The following is a 25,039-nucleotide window of genomic DNA, read 5'->3' as shown; positions in this document are numbered from 1 at the left end:
AGGACGGTTGTGGTCCAGCTGTTCTGCACACAAGAGCATTGGTCTTTTCCTGTGAGATACTTTCCACTGGGTTGAGACTTCAAGTCTTCCATCATACCAGCCCTTTAACCAGCCTCTCTGTTCTTCCTTTCTCTTCAGTCCAGTTCTCTCAATTTATATTTACTTGGCACCTACTGAATGCCAGCCCTGTTCTAGGTGCTGGGAATACAGCCAGGAAGGAACAGAAAAAGCTTGTACCCTCAGGGAACAGAGGATTTTCGAGGAAGCAAACACATCCCCGGGAGGACCCTGGATTATCCTGCACAGCACAGCTTCTGTGCCTCCCCCTCCAGGGGAATTTCCAATGGGGGAACCACCGACTTGACCTGGAGGTATTTTGAGATGGTGGTCCCTCTAGCTTGGAGAAGACTGGGGCATGTCTTGTCCTCTCAGTCCTGGCCAGTGCCACACCCTCCTCTCCTCCCTGAAGATGCTACTTCAGTCTCTCCCTGCACTCTGTGGTTCCGACTGTCCTCATTTCAGAGGCCAGGCCTTTGAGGCCTGTCTTCCTGTCCTCACTTCCTTTCTTTCCTTTTCTTTTTAAAGTATAGTCAATTCTCACCTCTTTTTACATCTTAGTCACCACAGACTGGCTTCTGCCACTCCAAAGAAAGGCCTCCCCTCTCCCCCACCCCATTGGGCCTTTGAGATTACTCCCCCCATCCCCCACCCCCACAACCCATGTGCTCTGCGCGCACCCGGCTCTCTCCCCGCATATCACCTCCATCCGAAGTGCATGATATGCCCAGGACCTCCTCCAGCCTGACCCTCCACCCCGAACAGTCCTAAGCTGGACACCTGCAGCCTCCTTACCTTCCTGGGGCCATGGTAGGCCTTGTCTTTCCCCAAACCTTCTCTTGCTCCAGCCTCCTTAAGACTAGGGTAGCCCCACTGTGCCCTGCAATCTCTTGGGCTCACCCCTCCTCTGCCATCACTCACCCTTACTGGGGAACCTGCCTTCTACCCAGGTTTCCAGTCAGCACTGCCTTTTGTCCTCACCCTCTGCCCACCTGAGGCCACAGCTTCCCTGCTGCCCTCTCCAGTCCAGCCTCTGCAATCCCGGCTGGAATCTGCTGGCCTAGACCAAAGACTACCCTCAGGGCCACATCCATCTTCAGATGGCCAGGTCTTAACTTTAACTCTCCCTTCAGGCTCAGAGACTCCTGACGGCCTGCTGACCTCTCGCTTGGCTGGATCTGGCTTCCATGCCTTTGCTGACAAGTGTCCTGGAATGCTTTTCCCGCTCCCCAGAAGTCCTCATCAGTTATGCTACTGGCGGGGAGGTGGGGGGGGTCACCACTTCCAGAAAGCCCTCCTGGAAGGCCTCTCCCATTGGGAACCTCCCCTCCCAGTGGCAGGTCCTATCTCCTAGTCCTGTCTGGAGCCTCACGCAGCTGTCTGAGCTCAGGCAGGACAATGCTTCTTTTGTATTTACTTTCTCCCTCTTTCACGTTCCCCTACCTTTTTTTTTTTTTTTTAACCAAGAGCCTTCTCCAGCTACATCCTCCCCCCAAGCTCCCCACCCTCCGGACGCGGCCGTCACGCATGAGCCTCGGAGGATGGGGTCCTCTTAGGGTCAGGCGGAGAAAAATGAACGCAAGAGCTTCCTGGACCGCTGGGACCCGGCTGCGGGCTGGGAAGCGGATTTACTCCAAAACCTCGATGAGCAGGAAAACACCTGTTCACACAGGCCATGTTTACGTCCCTGCCAGCAGGGGTCGGGAGACGCCTGAGGCCGCGAGGGAGGGACCGAGGGGAGGAAGGAAGAAAGGGATTTACAGGGCGCGACCCTCGCCAGAAGGCATTCCTTCACGTCTTCACTATTTATCGGTTCAGCTGCGCGGGCTTGGGAGCCAAGAACAGCTGGGAGACAGCGCCGCGTCGCGCCGCACCATCCCGCTCAGACCACGCCTACCGCCCGGGCCCCGCCCCCGCTCGCGTCCCCGCGCCTGCGCGGCGCTCCCACGTGACGCGCCGAGGCCCCGCCCCGCGCGCCCGCCCCGCCCACGCGAGTGCGGCCTCCGCTTGCCGCGGCGCGAGGTGAGCGACGAGCGCGGGCCGGCGGAGATTCCCGCGCGGGGCGGGGGCAGGGGCCGGGCCGGGCGGGCGCGCGGGGCAGGCGTGGGGGTGGCTTGGGGCGCCGTCCGGCTGCAGGCGGGGCGGGGCGGGGACGGCGGCCTGGGGCTCTCCTGCGGCCTGACGTGGCGGCGGGCGGCGGGCGGCGGGCGGCGGGCGGGACCCCCGGGCGCGACGGGGCGGGAGCTGCGCGGCCGTGGGAACGCCGGCGTCCTGGCCCTGGACGGACGTGTCGCCTGCCGTCCGCGCGCGTCCTTCGGGGCCGCGACCCCAACGCCGCGCGGGCGGCCCTGCAACAGGCGGTGGGTCGAGAGGCCGTCCCCCTGGCGCGACCTTGGACCTCGGCCCGGCCGGCTGGGCCCCTGCACGCCGCGGGGACAGACCTGGACGGACCTGGACGGACCCCGAGGCCGCGCTGTCAGTGCGACGACTCGGCCCGGAGCGCCCGCTGCCGGTCCGCCCGCTCCCAATCCCGGCCCCGCCGCGGGGCGCCTCCTAGCCCTGCTCCGGCCTGCGATCCCAGATGCTCCGGGGCGCATCCCAGCCCGCACTGGCGTAGGCCGCCGTCTGGGAAGTGGGACCCCCGTTCCCTTTGTTGCGGACCTGCTTGCTTCGTGCTGCCAAGGATTGGGCTTCGTGGAGGGCAGACAGTGTTTGGGGCTTTGCAGAGGACGGGGGTGCCTACTCAGTAGATAGCGTTGAGTTGAACGTTCTGCAGAAATGTGTCCGGCTTTGTCATCCATGAGTTCAGGAAAATTCATTTTATGTCCTTCCCTTTGTACCTACTTGGGACCAGATGCCTTCCTGCTCCCTCTAAGGCTCTGAGCAGCACTGAACACAGAGACTTGCTTGTGAAGACCAGAATCAGGAATGTCATGGGGCCGGAGGGAGCTTAATCTATGGAAGGGCTTCATGGTAGAGCAACCCGTGGAAAATGAATAGGTGGTCGAGGGTGCCAGGGAGGCATAGGCAGGGATTACAAAGGATTTGCAGCATTTCACTTAACTTTTTATATTTTGAAAATTTGTCAATTACCAAAAGGAAGTTACACTGTGAAAGGCTGTTCTTTGTGTGTGAAGTCAGCAAAGATTGAAAAGGGAGCTATTGGTGTGCTAGACAGTGGTTGGAATCCAGTCTCACACTTTGCTGGTAGGAGAATAAATTGGTACAACCTCTAAGGAGGGTGACTTGGCAATAGCTGTTAAAATGTCAGCTATACATTCAGATTGAAATGATCCAGCAGCCCGTGTCTAGGAAATTTTCCTCAGATAACTGCTGCATATATGGCAAAGCTAAATGACTTTAAGTGTGAAAATGTTGGCAATAGCAAACAATTAGAGGAAACCCAGCTGTCTGAAAAGAACTGGTTAAATAAAATAGTTATCTATACCTTCGACTGAGGGGAGGATATGAAATTACCATGTACAAAAGTTAATAAGTAGGGGAATGTAGTTTTAGAGATTTGCCTGCAAAAGCGTAGATGCCACCTGGAACAGCAGTGGGAAAGTAGTTTTTTCTGGGACAGGATCTGGTCGGGGGTCATAAGTGGGAGGCAGAGCTAAGTTTCATAATACAGTTTTTGTTTTATAGTAGAATCTGTTTTTCATATTTTTCCCCATAACGGTTCAGTAGGAATTGAAGAACACATTGACAGGGGGATAATGGAGGGACATGATTGGGGAGGGCAGACGTTCACAGCCTGTGGCAGGTGCCTCGCTGGCAGGTGGTGCTGTGGCCAGGAGAGGGAGCAGCCCGGCCCCATAGCTTGGTGCCCCCGACCCAGAGCAGCCAGCTGTCCACTGTCATTTCTGGTTGGTTCTAAGATGTGTTTGCAATAGTTGGTTTTACTAACTGTGTTTCTGAGGCCCCTTTTTAAATCTGTTTGCCTTTTTTGAACATACTGACTCAATCATTAGAAGGTATGCTTGAATTTAAAGCACGATGCAGACAATCTCAAATGTACTTGACTCAGAATCTTGGTCAGAGAAGGCAGGGCCTAAAACCCTCCCCTCCACTGCCCCTTGGACCTGTTGTCAATTTTTGCATCCTTTCCTGTGTAGGGGAACGCAGTGTTCTCTCCCAGTAGCAGAGGGAGCACTAGTCTGTGCTGGTGCTTCTCTCTGGTCCTTTAGGAATTTTAGGATGTCCCAAGGGGCTGGGGGCTTGTATTTCGCTTTTCCCAGCTGAGCCTGACACGCGGGTTAGGCATGCAGTGAGTCTCTGCTGGGTAGGGGACCAACCCCGGGTGGTCTGTCTCCAGAACCCTTCTGTTCACGGGAAGTGGAAGGAGATAAAATGGAGAGAAGAATCTTGGCAATGAAGGGACACCCATCAGGACGAAGAGGCCCCTGGTTTGGACAGTGGTGGGAGGGGAGAGGGACTTAGCAGATTCGGGACCACAGGTGAGCGGAGAGAGGGACAGGAGCGAGCGTGGTGACCTGCTGGTACTGCCTACCAGGCTCAGTCCCCTGCCATGTGTCCTGCCAGCTGACAGCCGCGGTGCTGAGGTCCGGAGTTGCGGTCAGGATGGCGGAGGAGCAGGAGTTCGCCCAGCTCTGCAAGTTGCCCACGCAGCCCTCCCACCCGCACTGCGTCAGCAACACCTACCGGAGCGCACAGCACTCACAGGCCCTGCTCCGGGGGCTGCTGGCTCTCCGGGACAGCGGCATCCTCTTCGACGTCGTCCTGGTGGTGGAGGGGAGACACATTGAGGCCCATCGCATCCTCCTGGCTGCATCCTGTGATTACTTCCGGTGAGTCCGCACAATAAGGCCGTGAGTGGTGCCAGCTCCACTAGGTGGACCTGTCAGCACTGACCTCCACCGGCCGGTGGGCTCACCCTGGGCTCCTCCCGCTGCTCACTGTGACAGGGGTCTCAGGGTATGTTTTTCTATCAGCTGTCCTAGCTCTAGGGCATGTCATCTTTTTCCCTTTTCTTTCAAAGACAATGTCTTCAGCTTTACTTGTAATACTGCATTTTAGGAAATTAATTTTCTGCTGTAAGTTTAGTATGTCAGTGTGAAACAGATTTTCTTTCTACTTTGTTTCAGTCTGTTTAAGGCAGGATTGTCTCTCTGCAACCCTGCAGATAAATCCTGGTGTTTCAGCTATAGGAAAGTTTTAAGAAGTCGAGTACATACGGAAACCAATTTTTAAGAATCCTTTTCTTAGAGGTATTGTAAGGGCTTTTGGAGCATTATGTAAATCCTTAAAATTCTTATCACCCACATTCTAAGAAATAAATCCATACTTTAATAAGACACTCTTAAGATATAAAACAATTTTTTTGGTGGGGGAGATGTAATTAGGTTTAGTGGAGGGACTGGGGATTGAACCCAGGACCTGTGTATGTTAAGCACGCTGTCTACCAGTGAGCATACCCTCCCACTCCTGGTATAAAACAGCTTTGATAGCAGTTGCATTCTGTGCTAGGCCTACCCCATTGCTTTGCCACAGGAACAGAGTGGACAGACTTCATGAACCTAGTCAGTCTGTGTGCCGGCACAAACACGCAGCTTCATTTTATCAGTGGGATTTTCCCATCTACTGATGAGAGAGTTACACTAACAGAACTGCCCACATTTAATGGGGAAACTTAAAAACAATACCTTCCCTTTTCTGGAAATGGTTACTTTGGTCCCAAAACAGTGACTTCTCTTGGCTCCTGCCCGCTGAGGAGAACAGAGCGGAAGAGAACCAGTGACTGTCCCGTCCTGTGGTTTTACCTCTGGGACAGAAGTGGAAAGGAACCTCACTTTTAAATGACGACCTAATAATGACGAATAACCTGACATTTTAACTCTGAGATTTTCTTCTACTGTACTCTGGTTTCCCATCATTTCATTAAAAAGCATTTCAAATCCACGGAAACGTTGAAAGAACAGTATCATGACCACCTGGACACCACTTGTCACCATTTGGCCACATTTGCTTTCTCTGCGTTTGTAGCACACACCTTTTTTGGAAGACATTGTGACAGTTTATGCCTTAGTCGCCCCCCTACAGCGTTTCTGTAATGGGCAGTAAGCCCACATGGGCCAGGGCACCTCTTGGGACCTCTGTGAGCGAGGCGGTGCTCAGTACCAAACATGTGCCATCTCCGCAGCCTCGCGATGTGCACGGTTGCCCCTGTTTGCTCCCTTTCTTGGCCACCCACGTCCTAGTCACATCGTCTCACCCCTCGGAGTCCCTGCCTCCCACCCTCCTTGAGGGGCCCTTCTCCTGTGTGACTCACCCCAGCATGGGGCACCTTGGGCAGAGCTGGTGGCACGAGCCCCCCCAGAGGCTGCTGGCAGGGCCGAGCGGAGCTCCGAGCCCGAGACCCTCTGTTTCAGCTCCCGTTCTGTTTGGTTGTTTTGTCTTCAAGTCTTGGTTGTACTTCTCACTTTTTTGTTCTAGGAACTGTTGAGCAAAACATTTCTTTATGGTTTAAGTGCTTCCTGTTCCCCAGGAGTTCATGGGGTGTGTGACCCAGTGGTCAGTGCCACCTTGGGGCAGACGTGTGCAGGGACAGCAGTGTCCCTTCCATGTGTGGGGGTTTCTGCCTGTACAGGCTTTGGGAGACAGGCAGGCCCGTGGGTGGGACAGGGCTGTGGGGAGGACTTGGGACCAGAAGGTTCAGCACTGGGGTCCTCCCCACTCAGGGCCTCCTGGACGCACCCTTGAAGCCCTCGGGGGGGCTCCTCTCCCCGCAGGCCATCCTGACACTGTCACACTGCCGTTCCTCAGGGGCAGTGCGGGTGCCGCCTTTCCCTCGCTAATGTGGACAAGGGTGAAGGGGGCTGTGGGGGGTGCGCGGCCAGGCCCTGCAGTGGAGTCCTGAGCGGCCCGGTGCAGGGTCGGGCGGCAGCCCTCGTCTGCTGTGCAGGGTGCGGCCAGCACACAGGAGGCTGCAGCTCGTTGTGGGTGACAGGGTGAGGTGCTCAGGGGGACCCCCGCCTGCTGGGCCTTGTTCTTGGAAGGATGGCTGGTTCTGAGTTAGGAACCCTTCCTCGGATGTGAGGCATCTGTCAGCGCTCGGCGACCTGGCAGGTGGCCATCCAGACACATGGTGGGCGTGTGATAATGTCCAGTGTCATTCCCGCAGCTGAAACCCTTTCTAAATAAGAAGAAATCTGAAAGCACCTCTGTACCCTTGCCCGCCCCACCTGCTGCGCCCGCGGTAGCCGGTCAGCCCTCTTCATCCGTTCTGTCTCCTGGTTTGGAATTTTCACACCCTCAAAGCTCTGAGACTCAGGGTGGTTTTGTTTTGTTCCCTGTGTTGCTAAAACATCCTGAGTGTCCTCCTAGAACTGTTTTGTTTGTGGATAGCTGTCCAGTGTGTCCAGTCGTTTTATCTTTGAGGTGGGGGCTGAGGGGGGAGGAGTTAGGTTATCCAGTGTCGCCAGGTTTTTGTTTTTTTTTTTTAAAAATAAGCTTTGTTTATTTACTTACTGTTTGAATGGAGGTGCTGGGGATTGAACCCAGGACCTTGTGCCTGCTAAGCACGCACTCTATCACTGATCTATACCCTCCCTACCCTGGTTTTTTATTTTTTTAAGTTTTGGAGGTACTGGGGATTGAACCCAGGACGTTGTGCGTGTTAAGTACACACTCTACTGCTGAGGTATACCCGCTGCCCTCCCCCCGCCCAGTTTTTTAAAAATATAAGTTTGGCGCAAATTGATCAAGCCATGAAACCCACCCTGAACTGATAATGAGACTGCTTTTCTTTTTTCCACTGTGATGTGTGGGTCTTTATACATTTGGCTTTGGAAATATCACGGTGTTGGGACTTGGGGTCCTGACCCAGGCCCGGTGTGGGGACAGGACATCACAGAGGGCACAGACACAGTCTTTCTCCAGTTGGATGAGACACCTGGCCTCAAGCTTTGGGCGGGGCTTTGAGGGCTGGAACAAGCTGACACAGGAAATGTCCCCACCTTAAGTCAGCGGCAGCTTGCTTGCTTTTGTGACATGTGGCTGTGACATCCTGGCAGTAGAGGGGGCCTCGTGCTCTGTGGTCTGGGTGCCTTCCCCTCACACGGTTGTTGCCCTGCTGGTGGGCACTTGGTGAACATCCTTTTTTTTTTTTTTTAATAAATTTTGATTTTAAAAAACATAAAATTTATCCTTTTAACCATTTTTAAGTGTATGGCTCAGTAGTGTTAGTTATGTTCACATTCTTGAGCATCCAATCTTCAGAACTTTCTCATCTTGTAAAACTGAAACGGTACCCACTAAGCATCCCCCACCCCCTCCTCCCCAGCCCCCATTCCCGTCTGTCTCTATGAACTTGACTGCGCCAGGGGCCTCATATAAGTGGGGTCATGCAAAATTTGTCCTTTGGTGACTGCCTTCTTTCGGTTAGCACAGTGTCCCCAAGGTTCATCCGTGTTGTTGCCTCAGAATCCCCATCCTTTGTAAGGCTCAGTGATACTCCGTTGTTTGTATGCGCTGCATTCTGCTTTTCCTTCATTGGTTGGTGGACTCTGGTTCTTCCCCATCTTGGCTGTTGTGAATAACGCTGCCATGAACTTGGGTGTACAAATATCTCTTCGAGACCCTGCTTTCAGTTCTTGTGAGTATATACTTAGAAGTGGAATTATTGCATCATATGGCAATTCTGTTTTTAATTTTTTGAGAAATCTCCATACTATTTTCCAGAATAGCTGCACCAAATTCCATTCCCACCAGCAGCGCACAAAGGTTCCGTTTCTCCACATCCCACCAACACTTGCTGTTTTCTGCTTTTCTGATACTGGCCATCTTAATGGGTGTTGAGGTATGAATATTACTAAAAATCTTTTTCCAGCTTACGTTTTTATTTTGGCGTAATTTCAGAATTATCGAAAAGTGGTAAGAATATCATAAAATATTAAACATCCACTTTGGGTTAAAAGCAAAAAAAAAGGAATGGATATATGTTTTATTTTTCTTCTGGCCTTTTTTCCTCCCTAACTTACTTTGAAAGATGTCAGTCCTACAGAAGAGGTGAAAGACGGGTCTCCCTGTGCCCTGCGCCCAGGTCATCCATTGTTTCCATTTTGCCATGTGTGTTCACTTCCGAGTAAGTTGTGAAATATGACAGTTTATCTTGAAATACTTCAGTGCACCTCTGAGAATAAGGATCTTCTCCAGAATATCTACGATACCATTATCAGTCTTAAGGAAATTTATAGTCATTCCATAATTTTTTCTGATATTAAGTTCATACTTGAATATTCTTAATTATCCACAAAATGTCTTACATCTCCTCACTTCCCCTTCGCTCAGGATCCGGTTAAGGTCTTCACGATGTGTGGGTCCTTTCTTAAGATGATCAAACGCAGCTGAGTTGATCTGTCACCCGCTCCCTGCTCAGGGGGGTGAGGTGGGGTGATCAGCATGCCAGCATTGCGGTCCCCCTCCTCTGCTGTCGGTGTGGTCGGGTCACAGCACCACCAGCAGAGTGTAGGAGAGCCACCTGGGCCTGGGAAAGCTCCCCGAGGGGCTGAGTGTGGAGTGACGTGCCTGCCCGGGTGGGTCTGTGGGGAGTTGGCCCTGCAAGACCGCCGGGAGACCCAGAGGCTGGCTTGGCCACAGGAAGGCCCACCACGCCCACGACACAGGTACCAGCTCTCCACCCCAGTCTAGGTGTGTAATGTGGTCCCAGTGAAAATGCCAAGAGGGTTCCCTGCACATAGTGGTTCTGAAGTCTCGACTTTAAAAAGGCAAGCAAGGGCGAGGAGCTTGTTGAGCACCAGGTAACGAAAGTGGACTGGCCGCCCACACCGTGAAGCTGCGGCGGCTGAAACGGCTCTGGTGCTCAGAGCCCAGAGCATTCTGGGAAAGGACGGGAAGCCTGGAAGCGGACACAGACTGTCCGGAACTTTGGAGTGAAGGTGCGTCCCTGGGCGCCATCTGGAAACAGGCAAAGCTGGACCCCTGCTTCCCACCTGCCCCAAGATGAATTTCAGGTGGATTGACAATTTTAGTTGTGAAAGATGAAATGAAAAAACGAGAGGAAGTGTTTTTAAGGACATCTCGGAAGGAGAGAGCCTTTCTAGGTTTGACACAAAATTCACAGGCAAAAAAGAAAACGGTAAGTTCTTATTCAAAGTCTGCAAACTTCTGCATGTTAGACAGCATCATAAACTCACAAGATTCAAGCTAAAGAAAGAAATTCAACTCATCCAGGAGGGAACAAGCTTCTTTAAATTGATGAGACAGAGTCCGACAGAAAATGGGCACAGCATCTGGACTGTTTAGAAAAGAATGTCCAGACGGTTCCTAAGCCTGTGACAACAGACAGGTCCTGTCCAGTTGGTCACGCAGCTTCTCCCTCTCCTCGGGGTGGCCGGGCTGGAGTCTCTGGGTTCTGAGGATGTGGAGCAGGCACCCATCCCCAACCCCGGGGGCATCCGTGACCGTGGCGGCGGTGCTGTCCCAGCGTGAGTGTACAGACCCCTTCGTCCAGCACGTTCCATCCTGGAATGAATCCTTCCGTTCATACCAACAGAGCTCACAGGGCAGGACCGTCCATCGGGCAGATGATTGGAGGTGATGGTAACCCAGGTGGACCCCGGCGTGAGGGGCTGAATCAGTGCTGTCACCTTGACAGAAGTGGGTGCTGTGTGTCCTGATTACGGCCCCTACTAGGGTGTACTGTGGAGTCAAAGCCACAGGCAAAACTAGGCGTGTGCCTGCCTCCCAGGATGGTGCCTCCCTGGGGAGGGGACTGGTGGCCAGAGCAGAGGAAGGAGCGAGACTTTCACCCTTTCCTGTGTTTCGTGTGTGTGTGTGTGTGTGTGTGTGTGTGTGTGTGTGTGTGTGTGACCTAGCCAGAATATAAACAATATAAAAATAGCCACTCTCCCATCATCTCCGTGTTGCTGTCTCATTTCAGCCCCGATGCCTCCCATGGCCGCCAGCCTCTTCCCTGCAGACACCTGACTAAGGTCACCATCTCCGCTGGGTGTCCCCTGGCGCCCCGCACTGGCGGTGCCAGGATGGGACGCCTGCTGCCCTCTTGCACCCACTGCTCCCAAGTCCGGTCCGCACAGCTGCTGCACCACCCTCCAGCCGAGGGCCTGGATCCTCCGGTGCCCTCTCAGGTCCTCGCTGTGGGCCCGCCCTGCCATCGCTCTCCCCCTGCTCCCCTCCCCAGCCGGGCCCCCCTCAACCAGATTGCCCTGTCGCTGTCCTTCCCAGCATTTCCACAGCCTGAAATGCCTGTTTCCGCGTCTGCTGTCCTGTCTGGCATTAAGCTCCGTGTACGTAGGAATCTCGCCACCTCCTTAGCTGCGGCTACACCAGCTCTGTGAGCGGTTCTGGCCCTTCAGTCGGTGCTGAGCTCGTGCGTTTCACTGTTTCCCGCTCGTTCCGCCTTTCACAGTGTGCCCTGGGCTGCTGTGGTCCAGGAGTCATGCTAATGTGTGCAGCGGAGAGCCAGCCTGATGTGGTCCCTGCCCCCAGCAGCTTGTGGGCATCTCCCGAGGGCTGACTCAGAGCACAAACCAGCGTCCGGTCCTCCCGCTCCTGCCCTGTGGGCTGCTGCTCTGTGGCAGGGCTGGTGTCCCCATGGGTGTAACCCCACCTGTCCTGTCTTTGCAGGGGCATGTTTGCTGGGGGTTTGAAGGAGATGGAGCAGGAAGAGGTTCTGATCCATGGCGTGTCCTACAATGCCATGTGTCAGATCTTGCATTTCATATACACATCCGAGCTGGAGCTCAGCCTGAGCAACGTCCAGGAGACGCTGGTCGCCGCCTGCCAGCTTCAGGTGAGGCTCCCGGACTGAGCTGGCAGACCCAGGCCCAGGCGGGTCTCCCCGGTGCCGCTGGGCAGTGGTGCCAGGGCCTCTTTGTCACTGAACTTTGAGTGCTAGTTTTCCTACAGAATTAGGGAGCTTTCTGAGGCTCTGACAGTGTGACTTAGATTTCAGAAGATAGGGTGACTCTGGGAGGCCCCACAGCCCCCTGTGCCGTCACAGCAGCGAGTGGGCAGGTGGAGCTGAGCCAGGGCGGCCCTCATAGCTCAGAGCCCTGCTGTCTCCCGCATAGCTCGGGGCAGCAGAGCTCTTAGGACACACGGGAGGGAGGCGAACTCTGTTCACCTCCAGCAGCCCGGCTGTGTTTTGGTTTATTTTGAACACACTGGGCTTCTATGCAATGTTGTTTTTAAAGCAGGTTTCACTTGGCATGTCAGCTCCAAGCCCGCAGGCCTGCCAGGTCATGTTTGTTCATATAGCCAATGCCTGTTGGTGGCCTGCCCCCAGTGTGCTGTGCCTTTCATGCTGTCCCCAGGGCGTGGGTCTGAATCTTGGCCCCTGGGTCACCCCAAGTGAATGAGTTCCTTTCTCTGAGCCTCCACCGGAGGCCCTGCTGCTCTGACAACAGGGGCAAGACTCAGGACAGGACAGCCCCTGGGAGCAGGAGCTGCTCCAGGGCCCATTCAGGGCTGCTGGCTCTCACCTGCGGCCAGGGCCGGTGTTCAGGATCCTGGCCCACGAGAGGTCAGGGGTGGTATTTTAGGCAGAGGAGGCCAAGCAGAAGCGCTGCTAAGGGAGGAGTGGATGGTCAGGTGAGACTTTCAGGACCTAAAAGAGCAGCACGATAGGGACATTCCTGGCGGGGCAGACACACGCCTAGCACTTTGAAGGCCTCCATCAGCCCTCATTGTCACCTGGCAAGCACCAAACGTCTTGAATCAGGAAAAATAAAAAGATTTTAAGCACTTATTAATAAGCTTGAAGTTCAGCCGACTTACTCTACACGTGATGATTTGCTTGTTGGTGGTCCTGGGTAGGGGAGGGAGTCCCATTGTGAAAAATTCTAAAATCCTGCAGAACTTAGCAATCCTGGGCAGCCTGCCCGGGCCCTTCCCTGGCTTCCCTGTGCCTTGCTTTGGTCACCTAATCCCAGGCTGTCCTGACCCTGCGGCCCAGTCCTCAGCTCTCACCTGTGCGTGGTCCTTGCACCACCCTGCCCAGCCCTTCTGCATGCAGAGAAGGCCAGCTGGGTGCCCCACACTCCGGGGAGTCCAGTGGGCCTCCACCCAGGCAGGATGCCCTCCAGCTGCTTAGGAGGTCTAGGTCAGGTGCAGGGTGGGTGCCGGGTGTGGTCTCGGAGCACGCCATGGGCAGTTCTGAGCGAGAGGTGGGTCAGGGCCTTCTCCTGGGGTGCCTGATGGTTCGCTGGGTGTGCAGTTGTGGGGGTCGTGGCAGGAAAAAGGAGCTAGGTGTCTTCTAGAGGCCCCGGGAGAGCTTGGGGAGGGGCGGATGCGGTCCGGGTGCTGCTTCCTGTTGGGTTCCAGTGCTTTGGATCTAAAGGCGGCTGACGCGTGTCGGGGGTCCGCCCTGGGCCAGGTGGTTCCTCTCCACTTTATCCCTGTTTTTTGGATGAGAAAACTAAAGCTTGGAGACACGCTGGAGCTGGGATTTAAGACTTGTCAGGGTGTGGTGAGCCCCGGGTGTCCCCTGTGTGTCAGGGAGAAGGCAGCCAGCCTCCAGGGCAGGGAAGGGTTGGGGGTGAGCTGGGCCAGTGGCAGAGGATGCCAGCCTGTGAGCCCCGGGCCCGCCTCCGTGCTCTGCTTGGGTCTGACGGGTCTTTTCTGTCCACAGATCCCGGAAATCATCCACTTCTGCTGTGACTTCCTCACACCCTGGGTGGATGAGGACAACATCCTGGACGTCTACCGGCTGGCCGAGCTCTTTGACCTGAGCCGCCTGACAGAGCAGCTGGATGCCTACATCCTCAAAAACTTCGTCGCCTTCTCACGGACTGACAAGTACCGCCAGCTGCCCCTGGAGAAGGTGTACTCGCTGCTGAGCAGCAACCGCCTGGAGGTGTCCTGCGAGACGGAGGTGTATGAGGGCGCGCTGCTCTACCACTACCCGCCCGAGCAGGTGCAGGCTGACCGGCTCCCGCTGCATGAGCCCCCAAAGCTCCTGGAGACCGTGCGCTTCCCCCTCATGGAGGCCGAAGTCCTGCAGCGCCTGCATGACAGGCTGGACCCCAGCCCGCTGCGGGACACGGTGGCCGCTGCCCTCACCTACCACCGCAACGAGAGCCTGCAGCCCAGCCTGCAGGGCCCACAGACTGAGCTGCGGTCGGACTTCCAGTGTGTCGTGGGCTTCGGGGGCATCCACTCCACACCGTCCACTGTCCTCAGTGACCAGGCCAAGTATCTGAACCCGCTGCTGGGCGAGTGGAAGCACTTCACTGCCTCCCTGGCACCCCGCATGTCCAACCAGGGCATCGCTGTGCTCAACAATTTTGTGTACCTGATCGGAGGCGACAACAACGTCCAGGGCTTCCGCGCTGAGTCCCGGTGCTGGAGGTAGGGCCCCCTCGGCCGGGCAGCACAGGCCCAGGTAGCAACCTGGGGAGCAGCTCCGGCCAGACGTGGTCCCGTGGGCCGGGCAGTCAGCCTCTTGAATCAGCTGCAGCTGTTGTGTGGACCGAGGCCCTGGAAGGCGCAGCAGTGTGGTGCAGGACAGCCCGAGCACCTACCCCGCTCCTGTCCCCTCCCCTCAGACCTGTTCACTGCAGCTCACCCCGGGGCTGGGTGGGGGCTGCTCTAGCCTGGGAAGGAGGGGACGGGCCCAGATCTCTCCACCTCGCCCAGCCTCTACCCCCACACCCTCCTCCTGGCTTCCTTCACCTGTCCGCCTGACTTCTCTCCTGGCTCCAGAGGACCAGGACAGCGGCGGCCTGTGGGCCTGCTCCTCCAGCGCAGAGCAGAAGAGGCCTGCAGACAGTACTGAGCCTCCTACTGAATTTCCCCCAGGCCCCCTGGGCCTGTTGTCCGCTGTGTGCTGAGCACGAGGTTCTGGGGGGGAGGCCGTGATCCCATAAATCCATTTCTCTGCCTAGAGCAAGGGAGGTAGGCCAGACCCCCTCACTGCTTGGGTTTCTTAGGATTTGGCTCCTGTGGGAAGTTTCCAACCCCTATAAGCTGAAAGGTGGCAGCACACAGAGAGATTGCCACCTGCTTCCGGCAGCTGTGAGCCAGGTGGCCACTGCCTTCATGTCCCTATCACATCTTGGGGCCAGGATTGGGTCCTGCGGTGGGGGTTGGTGAGACTTGGCCAGGCGGACTAGGGTGCAGAGCAACTGACAAGGTGGTGGGGAGGCCCCAGGTCTTGTCTCTGTAGAGGGAAAGGTTCATCCATCTCCCAGTGGACTCATCACTGCCAGGTGGACCTTACTTTTATTTAAGAGTCTGGTCCTCTGCCTTTCCCTTTTCACAGGTAGGGTCAGGTTCTGTTTCTAGGCAGGCGGCATCACTCCAGTGCCCAAGGTCCTGTGTTCCTAGCCTGCAGTAGGTACTGCATGGGAAGTAGCGGTGGTCGAGGGTGTCTCACTTGTGTTTGGGACGAAAGCTAAAGAAACTCCTCTTTGGAGTTGGTCTCTGTGGAAATAGAGCCCTGACCAGGAGGCTGCCGTTGTGCAGGGCTGTTGAGCAGGCATGCCCAGCGGCTGATGCACAGGTGGAAGCTGGGCAGGGCGCCAGACAGATGCAGTTGGGGAGTGGGTTGTGGGCCTTGGGCTCATGGATCCTGGCCCCTTGGGGCTTGTGGTCACCTGTGTCCACTCAGCACCCCTGCCTTGTACCCAGCAGAGTGGCGACCTGGGGCCTGGAGAGTCGGGGAAGGGCGGTGGGAGGCCCCCAGGGAGGGCCCGGCTGGGGCAGGTGCTGGCTGCTGGAAGGTGGGGCTGGCCCTGGGCTTTCAGGAGCCTTGGCTGCGAGGCTCAGGTGTGAGAGTCCTGGTGTGAGCAGGGGCGTGGCTGGTGAGGGTGGGTGGGATGGGCGCTGTCCCATGTAGTCCCGGGCAGGGTAGGTGAACAGCCATAGTGGGTGGGCAGCACCAGCAGTGTGAAAAGAGGGTGCGCGAGGTGGTGGCTGGGCGTCCTGCAGTGGCTGAGGTTACCTGGGTTGAGGAGGTGAAGCCTTGTGAAGGCAGAAGGGGGCAGGGCTGGGGGGCAGCTCCATGCCAGGTGCTTGGGCGTGAGGTTTTGTCACGCAGGTTGACGGGGAGAGGAGACTGCAGGGCTCTGATTTGGGACAGCTGTGTCCCCTCGAGAGGGGTGTGGAGGTTGCCCTGCCCCCGCCCCCACCCTGGGCGCCCCTTAGCCCAGCGGGTTGTTCCTCCAGCCAGCCAGCCCCCTTCCTGGAGGTGCCCACAGCCAGGAGGAGCTGCTGGGGAGCCGGGGGATGGGCCAGGACACTTAGGGGATGCCTTTGAAATGCCAGTGTGGGCAGGGCTGTGGCCTGGCCTGGACCACACGTGAGGAAGTACCGGCTGGAGACCACTCTGCCCGTCCAGTCAAGAGGCCATAAATAGGGACATCATTGATGGAGGGCGGGGCTTTGGGGTCCTTAAGGTGAGACAGGTGAGACATGGCTGTAGGGACAGCCATGGGGCAGCTTGGAAGATAGACAGTTGGGGGCCTGGAAACTGCCCACGAAGTTACCCCTGGAAGAGCCTGGCGCCCTGGGCAAAACCCAGCAGGCTGCGTGCAGGGGACACACTTGTGCTTGAGCTCCAGCATCAGGGGCAGCTGGGGAGGGAGGAGCCGGGTTCCTGGGCACAGCTGGAGGTACAGGCCCGCTGAGCTAGCGCTTGCGTCCGTGATATGCTGGCCCCCTGTCCCCACCAGGTACGATCCAAGGCACAACCGCTGGTTCCAGATCCAGCCCCTGCAGCAGGAGCACGCCGACTTGTGTGTGTGTGTCGTGGGCAAGCACATCTACGCTGTGGCCGGCCGCGACTACCACAACGACCTGAGTGCCGTGGAGCGCTACGACCCTGCCACCAACTCCTGGGCTTATGTGGCCCCGCTCAAGAGGGAGGTGAGGGAGCCCCTCCCAGAGGCCTTCTCCACCCACATTCCGTTCCTCACCGGGCTGTGCAGGGCGAGCGGGAGGCCGGGAACCGGGTCCAGCGTCAGTCACAGCCCTCCACATGTTCCACCCTGAGATTGGGGCGGGGGCTCCTGAGGTTAACCCAGCACCTGGGGAGAGGCCCCATCCCCCAGGTTCCACCCCTTCTGGCTTTGCCACCTGGGCCCCAGGCAGCTGCTTTAAGCCTGCAGTGTCCCCCATCTGTCCCTCAGCACGTGAGGTGAGCTGGGACGCGTCCAGAGATGTTAAACCAGAGGGACGCCGAGAGGCCTCCGACCTCCCCCACAGGCCCCTGGAGGGTGGGGCCTTCGAGAAGCCAGAAACACTTCAGAGGTTGTATTTTTCAGGTTTTTAAGAAGGAATTATGTGCCTCGTGCATAATACTTTGGCTTGTTCCAGTTTGAAGATGTTTAAAATGTGCTCACCACACCCAGTCAGTGCTCTGGGGAGGCGCCCTCTCACCTTCTGGACTCAGGGTGCGGGTCCCTGGCCCCCAGACCAAACTAGACATGAGATCCCAGGGCATGAGGGGGTCTTGCGGGTTCCCGTGTGCATCCCAGGCCTCAGCCTCAGCCAGGGGCTGGAGCACTGCTGGGCATCCTGAGCGCCCCGGGGCAGGGGCAGCCCTGCTCCAGGCTCTACCACGCTGGCCTGGCCAGGGACCTGGTCAGGAGCTCCTGCCTTGTCTCTCACCTGAACTCCTGTCTCTCCCCCCTCCTCTCCCCCCCAACCTTCCCTCCTCCTCTCCCGCCCCTCCCCCAGCCTGGTGGCCTCTGACAGGCCAACTCCTCCCTACACCCACAGGGTCTACCAGGCCAGGAGTTCCCACTGCCAGTCCTCCCAGCCAGGGAAGGCCCACCTGCCCCGTGGTCCTCAGCCTCTTTGGGGAGGAAGACCCTCTGGAGAATACTTCCAACCCATTCTTGGGCAAGGGGCAGGTTTTGCTTGGAGAAAACGGGGGTCCTTGAGACCTGGTGGCCATGGGCTCCATCCAGGCAGGGAGGGGGGCGGGGTGGGGCTCAGGGGCTCTTTGTCCAGGGTTGAGGGCGAGGTGGGGAGGCTGCACTGCTCAGAGTGGCCACAGAGGGGCAGCCTCGGCCTGCAGCTCGCTGCTCCCTGGTGTCCAGGTTCCTTTCTGTCCGTCCTTGGTGCAGCAGCCCTGTGTTAAGCACCTACTGTGTACCAAGTCCTAGGGATCCAGTGGTGATAAAAAGTGGCTCAGGTCCCCCCATGCTGTTTACAGCCTAGCAGAGAGACCATTCAGCCACTAAACAGATCAGTGCAGGGGGTGCCGTTGAGGGACTTGCAGGCTGAGCTGAGTGGTACTTGGGGAGCAGCTAGGGCCAGATGGATTGGGCGGACTGACTGGGGACAGTCGTCAAGGAGCTGCCAGTGAAACCATTCCACAGGGCACCGCAGCCGTTGGGAGAGCAAGGACAGACCTTCCAGGCCAGGAGAGGCTTCCAGTTTATCCTGAGGAAGGGGAAATATGGCGGGAGTGGGTGCTCATGAAGAGAAGGGGTTTCAGGAAACAGGCCCCGGGCCCTCGGGTGGTCCAGGCGGAGGTGATGAGGGCCTGTGCTGTGGTGGGGGGCTGTCGGGAGGAGGGCGGGGTCAACTGCAGCCTGGGGTCAGCCGCCCCAGAGCTCCACTTGCAGGACACACGAAAGTGCTTGGGACTCCAACGATGAGGGGGTCACTGGAGGCTCAATCAGAAGGCAGGTTAAGTGGATGATTGAGGATCATGGAGGAAAACTAAACATGACACGGCCTGGCTCAGGACCGGCAGCCAGGGACGCCAGGCCAGGGAGAAGTGGCAGGCAGCCCCGGGAGGAGAGGCACAGGCCAAGACAGGACGAAATGGAGACAGGCTCTCAGCTACCAAGGCGGGGTGCAGGGAGGGGAGGGATGTGGTGCCGCCCGGCCCGAGTCAGAGGCCCCAGGGTGGGTGGGAGGAGCATGGTGAGCTCGAGTCCGACCATGAACCTGGGAGCCACGCCCGAGGGACGTGAAGCCCCGGTCAGCCGGCCGAGGGGGTTGGGCCGGGCACGGAGGACACAGGAAGGCACGAGGTGGCGGGGCCACAGCAGGCACAGGCCCACTGGACAGTCCCGACAGCTGGGTCCCCATGGCCTGCTGATAACACCGGGCAGTGCCCTGGGCTCCGAGACGCTGACTGGGGACACTCATCACAGCGATCACCGGGATGAGGACGCCCAGGTTCCCCGCGCTGCTGGAGGCCTGGAAGAGAGCAGGACAGGGTCACCGGCGGGCGTGTGTGTCCACACGAGAAGGCCGCCTGGTGCAGTTACGAGAACTGGACGCCTTCCTCTGAAAGAAACGACGAGTCGGGTGTGTAGCGGCAGGGAGAGAACGCCCAGCAGCAGGTGACGGCACAGACCTGGCACCTCTGCGTGGACGCCGCGTCTCCTGGGAAGGCGCCCACCGCCGGTGGTAAGCGGAAGAAGACGGCCTGAGCGTCCGCTCCCACACAGAACCCACCACGCGAAACAGACGTTTACGCTAAACGTCTAGGAGGAAGTCTGCAAAGATGTTAACGATGATCATACCTGAGGGGAGCGATTTGGGTGCTTTTCAGTTAATCATTTATACGTTTCTGTACCTTTCCTACAACATACACAGATTCTTTCCAAGTTTAGGAAAATCTGATGGCTACTTAAAAATCGCTAAGTAAACCGTAGTCCAGACACACAGATATGGCCACGCGGGGCTGAGACGGGATGGGAGGTACAGAGAGTGGCAGAGGGAGTGGCCCTGGGGCCCGGAGGTGTCCTTGACGCAGCTCCATGTTAATGGGTGGGAAGACTTGAAGATGTACATTTTTCCCAAATGGATGTGTTTGACTCAGTTGCTATCCCAGTAAGAGGTTTTGGAGACGGAGGAGGGATTCTAGAATTTATGCAGAAAAGCAGAGGACCTAGAACACCTCAGATACTTCTGGAAAACCATAGAGTAGGAGGGCTCAGTCTACCTGGTTTTAAGACTTGCTGGATACAGTCATTATGACCATGGTCTTGCGGGGGGCAGACAGGGAGGTCAGTGGACCAGAGTGGAGAGCCCAGAAACAGACCCGCGCAACTCACCCACTGATTTTTGACAGAGACACAAAAGCAATTGAACAGAGGACGGTCTTCCCACAGACAGTACCCGAGCAGCTGGACGTCTGCAGGCAAGAAAGTGAACGTCCACCCAAGTCTCATGCCTTGTACAAAAAAGTAACTCACTATAGCTTCCAGACTTCATGTAAAGCTAACTAGCATTTAGGGGAAAAAAAGAGAATTGCCTGCATCCAGGGCTCGGCAATGTGTGCTTCAGCTTGACCCCCAGAGCTCAAGCCATAAAGAGAAGAAATGATAAGTTGGACTTCATCAAAACTGCACACCAAAGAAGCCTCAAAACTCGTCAGTAAACAAACACCTAGAAAAGGCAGCAAAAGACTTGCGGAGACATTTCCATGGTGAGGGTACAGCCATGGCCCGGATACTCAGGGATGTGCGCCGTCACTGGCCAAATGAAAAAGCCACAGTGTGGACACCACCTGTTGGAACAACTGAACTGAGAAACGTGACGGTGTCCACTGCTTGTGGGGACACAGAGGGACCGGACGGCGGACACGGTGCTGGTGTGGGCGTGAGTGGTGCAGCCTCGCCAGGAGAGAGCCTGGCAGCATCTCTAAAAAGTTTACTTTCACAGACAGCAAGGACTTTGCACAGTGCAGGGAACTCTGTACAACAGCTCATAATAACCTAGAATGAAAAAGAATGTGAGAAAGAATACATGTATGTATAACTGGATCGCTGTGCTCCACACCAGAACAAACACGACACTAAATCAGCTCCACTTCGATAAAAAATAAGGAAGGAAATAAAAAGCTAACTTTCAGCTACCACGTGACTCAGCCTGTCCTGGGCATTTACCCCCAAGAGACAAAACTCTCTGTGCACAAACACTTAACAGTGGATTTACTGGGAACAGCCAGAAACCAGGAACTCCTCAGCTGTCCTCCCGCAGTGAGGGGCTGACCAGGCTGGCAGGGACACAGGTGGGGACCACCGGCCACAGCAAGGAACCCAGGATGCACACGTCCACGTGGACGAGCCTGGGTGGTACAGACGCCCGTCACCAAAGGTCACGCAGCACGTGAGTCTGTCTGTGTAACACTCAGGAGGACGACATGGAAGACGGCTGGCGGTGGCCAGGGATGAGGGCAGGGGTGATGGCAAATGGCAACATGGAGGCTTCTCATGGAGACAGGTGTCCTGTGCCCTGACTGGGTCGAGGTCAGCTGAGGTGATATTGTGCTGAGTTACACACGCTCTTACCGCTGGGCTGGGGAGTCGGGGTGAAGGACACATGGAGTCTGTTACTTCTTCCCGCTACTTGTGAACCTGCACTCACCGCAGGATGAAAACTTTAAGTAGAAAAGCAGCCGCAGGGAGAGGGTATAGCTCAGTGGCAAAGTGCATGCCTAGCATGCATGAGGTCTTGGGTTCAAACCCCAGTTCCTCTGATAAATAAATAAACCCAATTACCTCCCTCCACCCCAAAATTTTTTTTTTCAAAAAAATTGAAACAAAAATTTAAAAAGCCTCCCCAGATCCCCAGCCCTGATGGGAGAAGACTAACATTCCCCTGGTGTGTGTCCTGCCCCCTGCTCTGTCCCCTGCCCTCCACCCTTTCCCCTCTCCAGTCCCTGGCTGTGCCACCCTCTGCCTGGGTAACAGGCCTGGAGCCTCCACGCCCCCAGCACATGGCCACAGCGGGAGGGCCTGGCTGGCTGTGAGTGAGTGGCTCTGAGAGAGGAGGGCTAGGGTGGTAGGGGCTGACTGGGCAGCCAGGAGGTGCTCCCTGTCCCCGTGCAGTGAGTGGAGGATCCAGATCCCTCCCATCCCCACCCCACATACCAGTAACTTAAGATCCTTCTTCCGTTTTACATCTCCCTTTGTGCTCACCAAGTCATTGGGAGTTACGTGTAAACGAGAAAAGATTTTGGAAGTGGGGTCAGCAGGCTTGGAGGACTGGCTGGTCTTCGGGAGCTGGGGAGAGGTGGTGGCCCCTGGGCGTGGGTCCAGGGTTGGACTCCCTGAAGACGATGCTTTGATTTTCTTTGGGTACCCCAAGTAGATGTCTCCTTCGGGAGCAGAGAAGAGTCAGAGATTCTGTTCTTCCCCTTGTGGGAGCTCAGTGTCATCTCCGGGTGCTGGAGTTGTCCCCCACTGGGCAGAGGTCGGGGTGGGTGGCCGGCACTGCCCGTCTGGTGAGGGTCCAGGGAGCGTTCCCGTCAGGATGTGGGGGGCGGTGGGTGCAGTGGCCTGGGCGCCGTCCTCTCCCTGCAGGTGTACGCCCACGCAGGTGCTGCGCTGGCCGGGAAGATGTACATCACCTGCGGTCGCCGCGGGGAGGACTACCTGAGGGAGACACACTGCTACGACCCGGGCAGCGACACCTGGTGCAGCCTGGCCGACGGGCCAGTGCGGCGGGCGTGGCATGGCATGGCTACTCTCCTGGACAAGCTGTACGTGGTCGGGGGCAGCAACAATGATGCGGGCTACAGGAGGGACGTTCATCAGGTGAGCAGCGCCGCCCGCCTGGCTGTGCTCCCATCCCGTCCACTGGCTCCTGGCCAACAAGTATCTGCCACGTGGGTTTTTCCTTCAGTAGACTTTATTTCTCAGAGCAGTTTCAGGTTCACAGCCAGACTGAGCAGGAAGTGCCAAGATTTCCCGTATGCCCGCCCCCCAGCACCCCCACCAGATGGTGTAAGCGTTGTGATGGATGAACCTACCTTGGCACATGGTCCCCCGGAGTCCAGAGCTCACGTTAGGATCTCCCCCTGGCAGCACAGGCTAAATGGATGCGTCCACCATCAGCGCCACGCAGAGCAGCTCTGCTTGCCTGTATTATTATTAGACTAATTGTCAAGTTACCGTAACCCAAGGCAGAGCTTTCACAAGTGGAGACGGGTGAAGAAAACCACCTGTAATCCGGCCGTGTGTCACAGGTTCCACTCCTCCTCCCTGTGCGTGGTTCCCCCTGTTGTCTCAGCGTCATTCTGTTCTTGTGGGGTGTGTTGTCCAGTTTAACACTGTCTCCATAGCCACCCCACCTGGATTTCAGTTTCTTGTGGTTGTGGGACTCAGCCCCGAGTCCCTTCTCAGCTTCTGGAAGCCTCCGCGTTCCCTGGCTCAGGGCCCTTCCTCTGCTGAGCCGGCAGCGGCAGCTTGTCCTCCCTGCCCGCCCAGCACACCTTCCCTTTTGTTTCAGGGGCTTATGCAGCTAGTGGGTCCACCCCCTACCACCCACGCTGACTCCCCCACCCCACGTGCACCCCCTGCTCAGTCTGCGGGGCCCCTTTTCTGCATAAAGTAGCAGGTCCCAGGGAGCTGGGCACAGGCACCTCCCTCCGTAGCCAGAAAGCCAGAGGTGGTAGCCTCCGAGTTGACGGCCGGCCTCCATGTGGCTCTTGGGAATCTTGCATGTTGCGATCCTGGCTGGGCAGCCAAGTGCACGGTCTCGGACGCCTCGGTGCGCCTCCGCCAGCGTGGGGCCTGTGCCTTGTCCCCTGCCTCCCTGTGGCTGCTGGTTAACGGCTGACAGTTTGTCTGTGACATTTTATTTTGCATTTCTTGGCTTACTATAGGTTGGACGTTTCTCGTGTATTTGTTCACTGTATGGGGTCATTTTGAAGACAGGAGAATGTGGATGGTCATTATTAGTCAGCAAGCACCTGTTTACTATTTTACCTGCACCTCCCTTCGTGGGGTGCAAATCTTCAACTTCATTGGGGGTGGGGCGGGAGGAATGAGCCGGGTCCCCCAGCAGAAGAGATACCTGCATGCCTGACAGGCCGCAGGCTGGTGGAGGGTCTGGGCCCAAGCCCTTCCTCCTTCCTCCAGGGGTGCGTTTGCGCATGGCCCCACTGTGTCTCTCAGCCTCCTGGGAACCCAGTGCCTGGCTTGAGCAGGCTTCACTCCCGCCTTGCCTTGCAGGTGGCCTGCTACAGCTGCACGTCCGGACAGTGGTCATCCGTCTGCCCTCTCCCGGCGGGGCACGGGGAGCCCGGCATCGCCGTGCTGGACAACAGGATCTACGTGCTGGGCGGCCGCTCGCACAACCGGGGCAGCCGCACGGGCTACGTGCACATCTACGATGTGGAGAAGGACTGCTGGGAGGAGGGGCCCCAGCTGGACAACTCCATCTCGGGCCTGGCGGCCTGCGTGCTCACCCTGCCCCGGTCCTTGCTCCTTGAGCCACCCCGAGGGACCCCTGACCGCAGCCAGGCCGACCCGGACTTCGCCTCCGAGGTGATGAGTGTGTCTGACTGGGAGGAGTTCGACAACTCCAGCGAGGATTAGGGTCCCGGGCTGGTGTCGGGGGGGAAGGGTGATGGGAGCCCCCAGGGGGCAGTGGGGCCTGGCCGAGCACTTGACCCCAGGGTGGCGCTCCTCCCAACCCCAGGCTCCATGGGCTCGAGGCTCCTGCCACCCTTCCTTCTTACTGCCCATCAGCAGGTATTTTTGGGGCTCTGCAGGTCTGGGGCTGTGGATTACCCTAGGGTGGGGCCCTCTCCTCACCGGGAAGGGGCGTGCTGCCTCCAGCTGTTCTGGCCTCCCCGCTCCCTGGTCCTGGTCCCTGCTGGGCTGAGAAGGCACTCTTCTCCCAAGGGACCTAGGGACTGGCCCCTGGCAAGGGGCCTGAGGCACATCTCACCCCTCCTGTGGGCAGGAGGCAGCAGCTGGGGGCTGGAGGGATGGCACGTTCCCAGGGACCTGAGGGGGCAGAGAAAAGTCACTTTGCCAAAATTTGGTTTTAGTGAAAAGATCCCCTCTGGCTGGGCTTTTCTGACCCTGTGTTGTTGATAAATGAAATAAATCATCTGACCCCAGGTGTGCACTGCTTTCCTTTGGCCCTGGCCTCACTTCCTTTCACAGCCTGTTCCAGGCTACAGCCTCAGGAGCCTGGTTTCCAGTCAGAGCTGCTGGAAGCAGTGGGAGGCTGAGAGCCGGCCCCCAGGCTAGAGGCATCCCCAGGACACCCA

At 57.2% G+C, this 25,039-nt stretch overlaps 1 protein-coding gene across 4 annotated transcripts; it reads left to right on the top strand.

The window, feature by feature from the left end:
* The first annotated feature begins 1,997 nt into the window (after positions 1-1,997).
* Positions 1,998-24,899, top strand: KLHL22 (kelch like family member 22). 4 transcript variants are annotated; one of them, XM_032472106.1, is made up of 7 exons: positions 1,998-2,079; positions 4,603-4,868; positions 11,689-11,854; positions 13,694-14,412; positions 16,737-16,929; positions 22,338-22,571; positions 23,991-24,899. In XM_032472106.1, exons 2-7 carry the CDS (start codon positions 4,642-4,644, stop codon positions 24,354-24,356), a joined length of 1,905 nt encoding a protein of 634 aa, XP_032327997.1. In that variant the 5' UTR covers positions 1,998-2,079; positions 4,603-4,641; the 3' UTR covers positions 24,357-24,899. The 4 variants fall into 4 exon arrangements, with proteins under 4 accessions (XP_032327997.1, XP_032327998.1, XP_006178771.2 ...); XM_032472107.1 differs by lacking the exon at positions 1,998-2,079 and adding an exon at positions 2,255-2,417; XM_006178709.3 differs by lacking the exon at positions 1,998-2,079 and adding an exon at positions 2,429-3,926.
* The last annotated feature ends 140 nt before the right edge of the window (positions 24,900-25,039 follow it).

The sequence above is a fragment of the Camelus ferus genome, chromosome 32 (genome assembly GCF_009834535.1).
Source record: "Camelus ferus isolate YT-003-E chromosome 32, BCGSAC_Cfer_1.0, whole genome shotgun sequence".
NCBI classification, from domain to species: domain Eukaryota; kingdom Metazoa; phylum Chordata; class Mammalia; order Artiodactyla; family Camelidae; genus Camelus; species Camelus ferus.
The sequence above is the reverse complement of the archived record's forward strand: the minus strand, read 5'-3'. Positions and strand labels throughout refer to the sequence as shown.

Coding starts and splice junctions, on each gene's coding strand:
- KLHL22 (XM_006178709.3), top strand. CDS start 3,777: ATGGAGGGACATGATTGGGGAGGGCAGACGTTCACAGCCTGTGGCAGG. Junction 3,927..4,602: donor GCTGTCCACTGTCATTTCTG/GTTGGTTCTAAG, acceptor GTGTCCTGCCAG/CTGACAGCCGCGGTGCTGAG. Junction 4,869..11,688: donor GCATCCTGTGATTACTTCCG/GTGAGTCCGCAC, acceptor CTGTCTTTGCAG/GGGCATGTTTGCTGGGGGTT.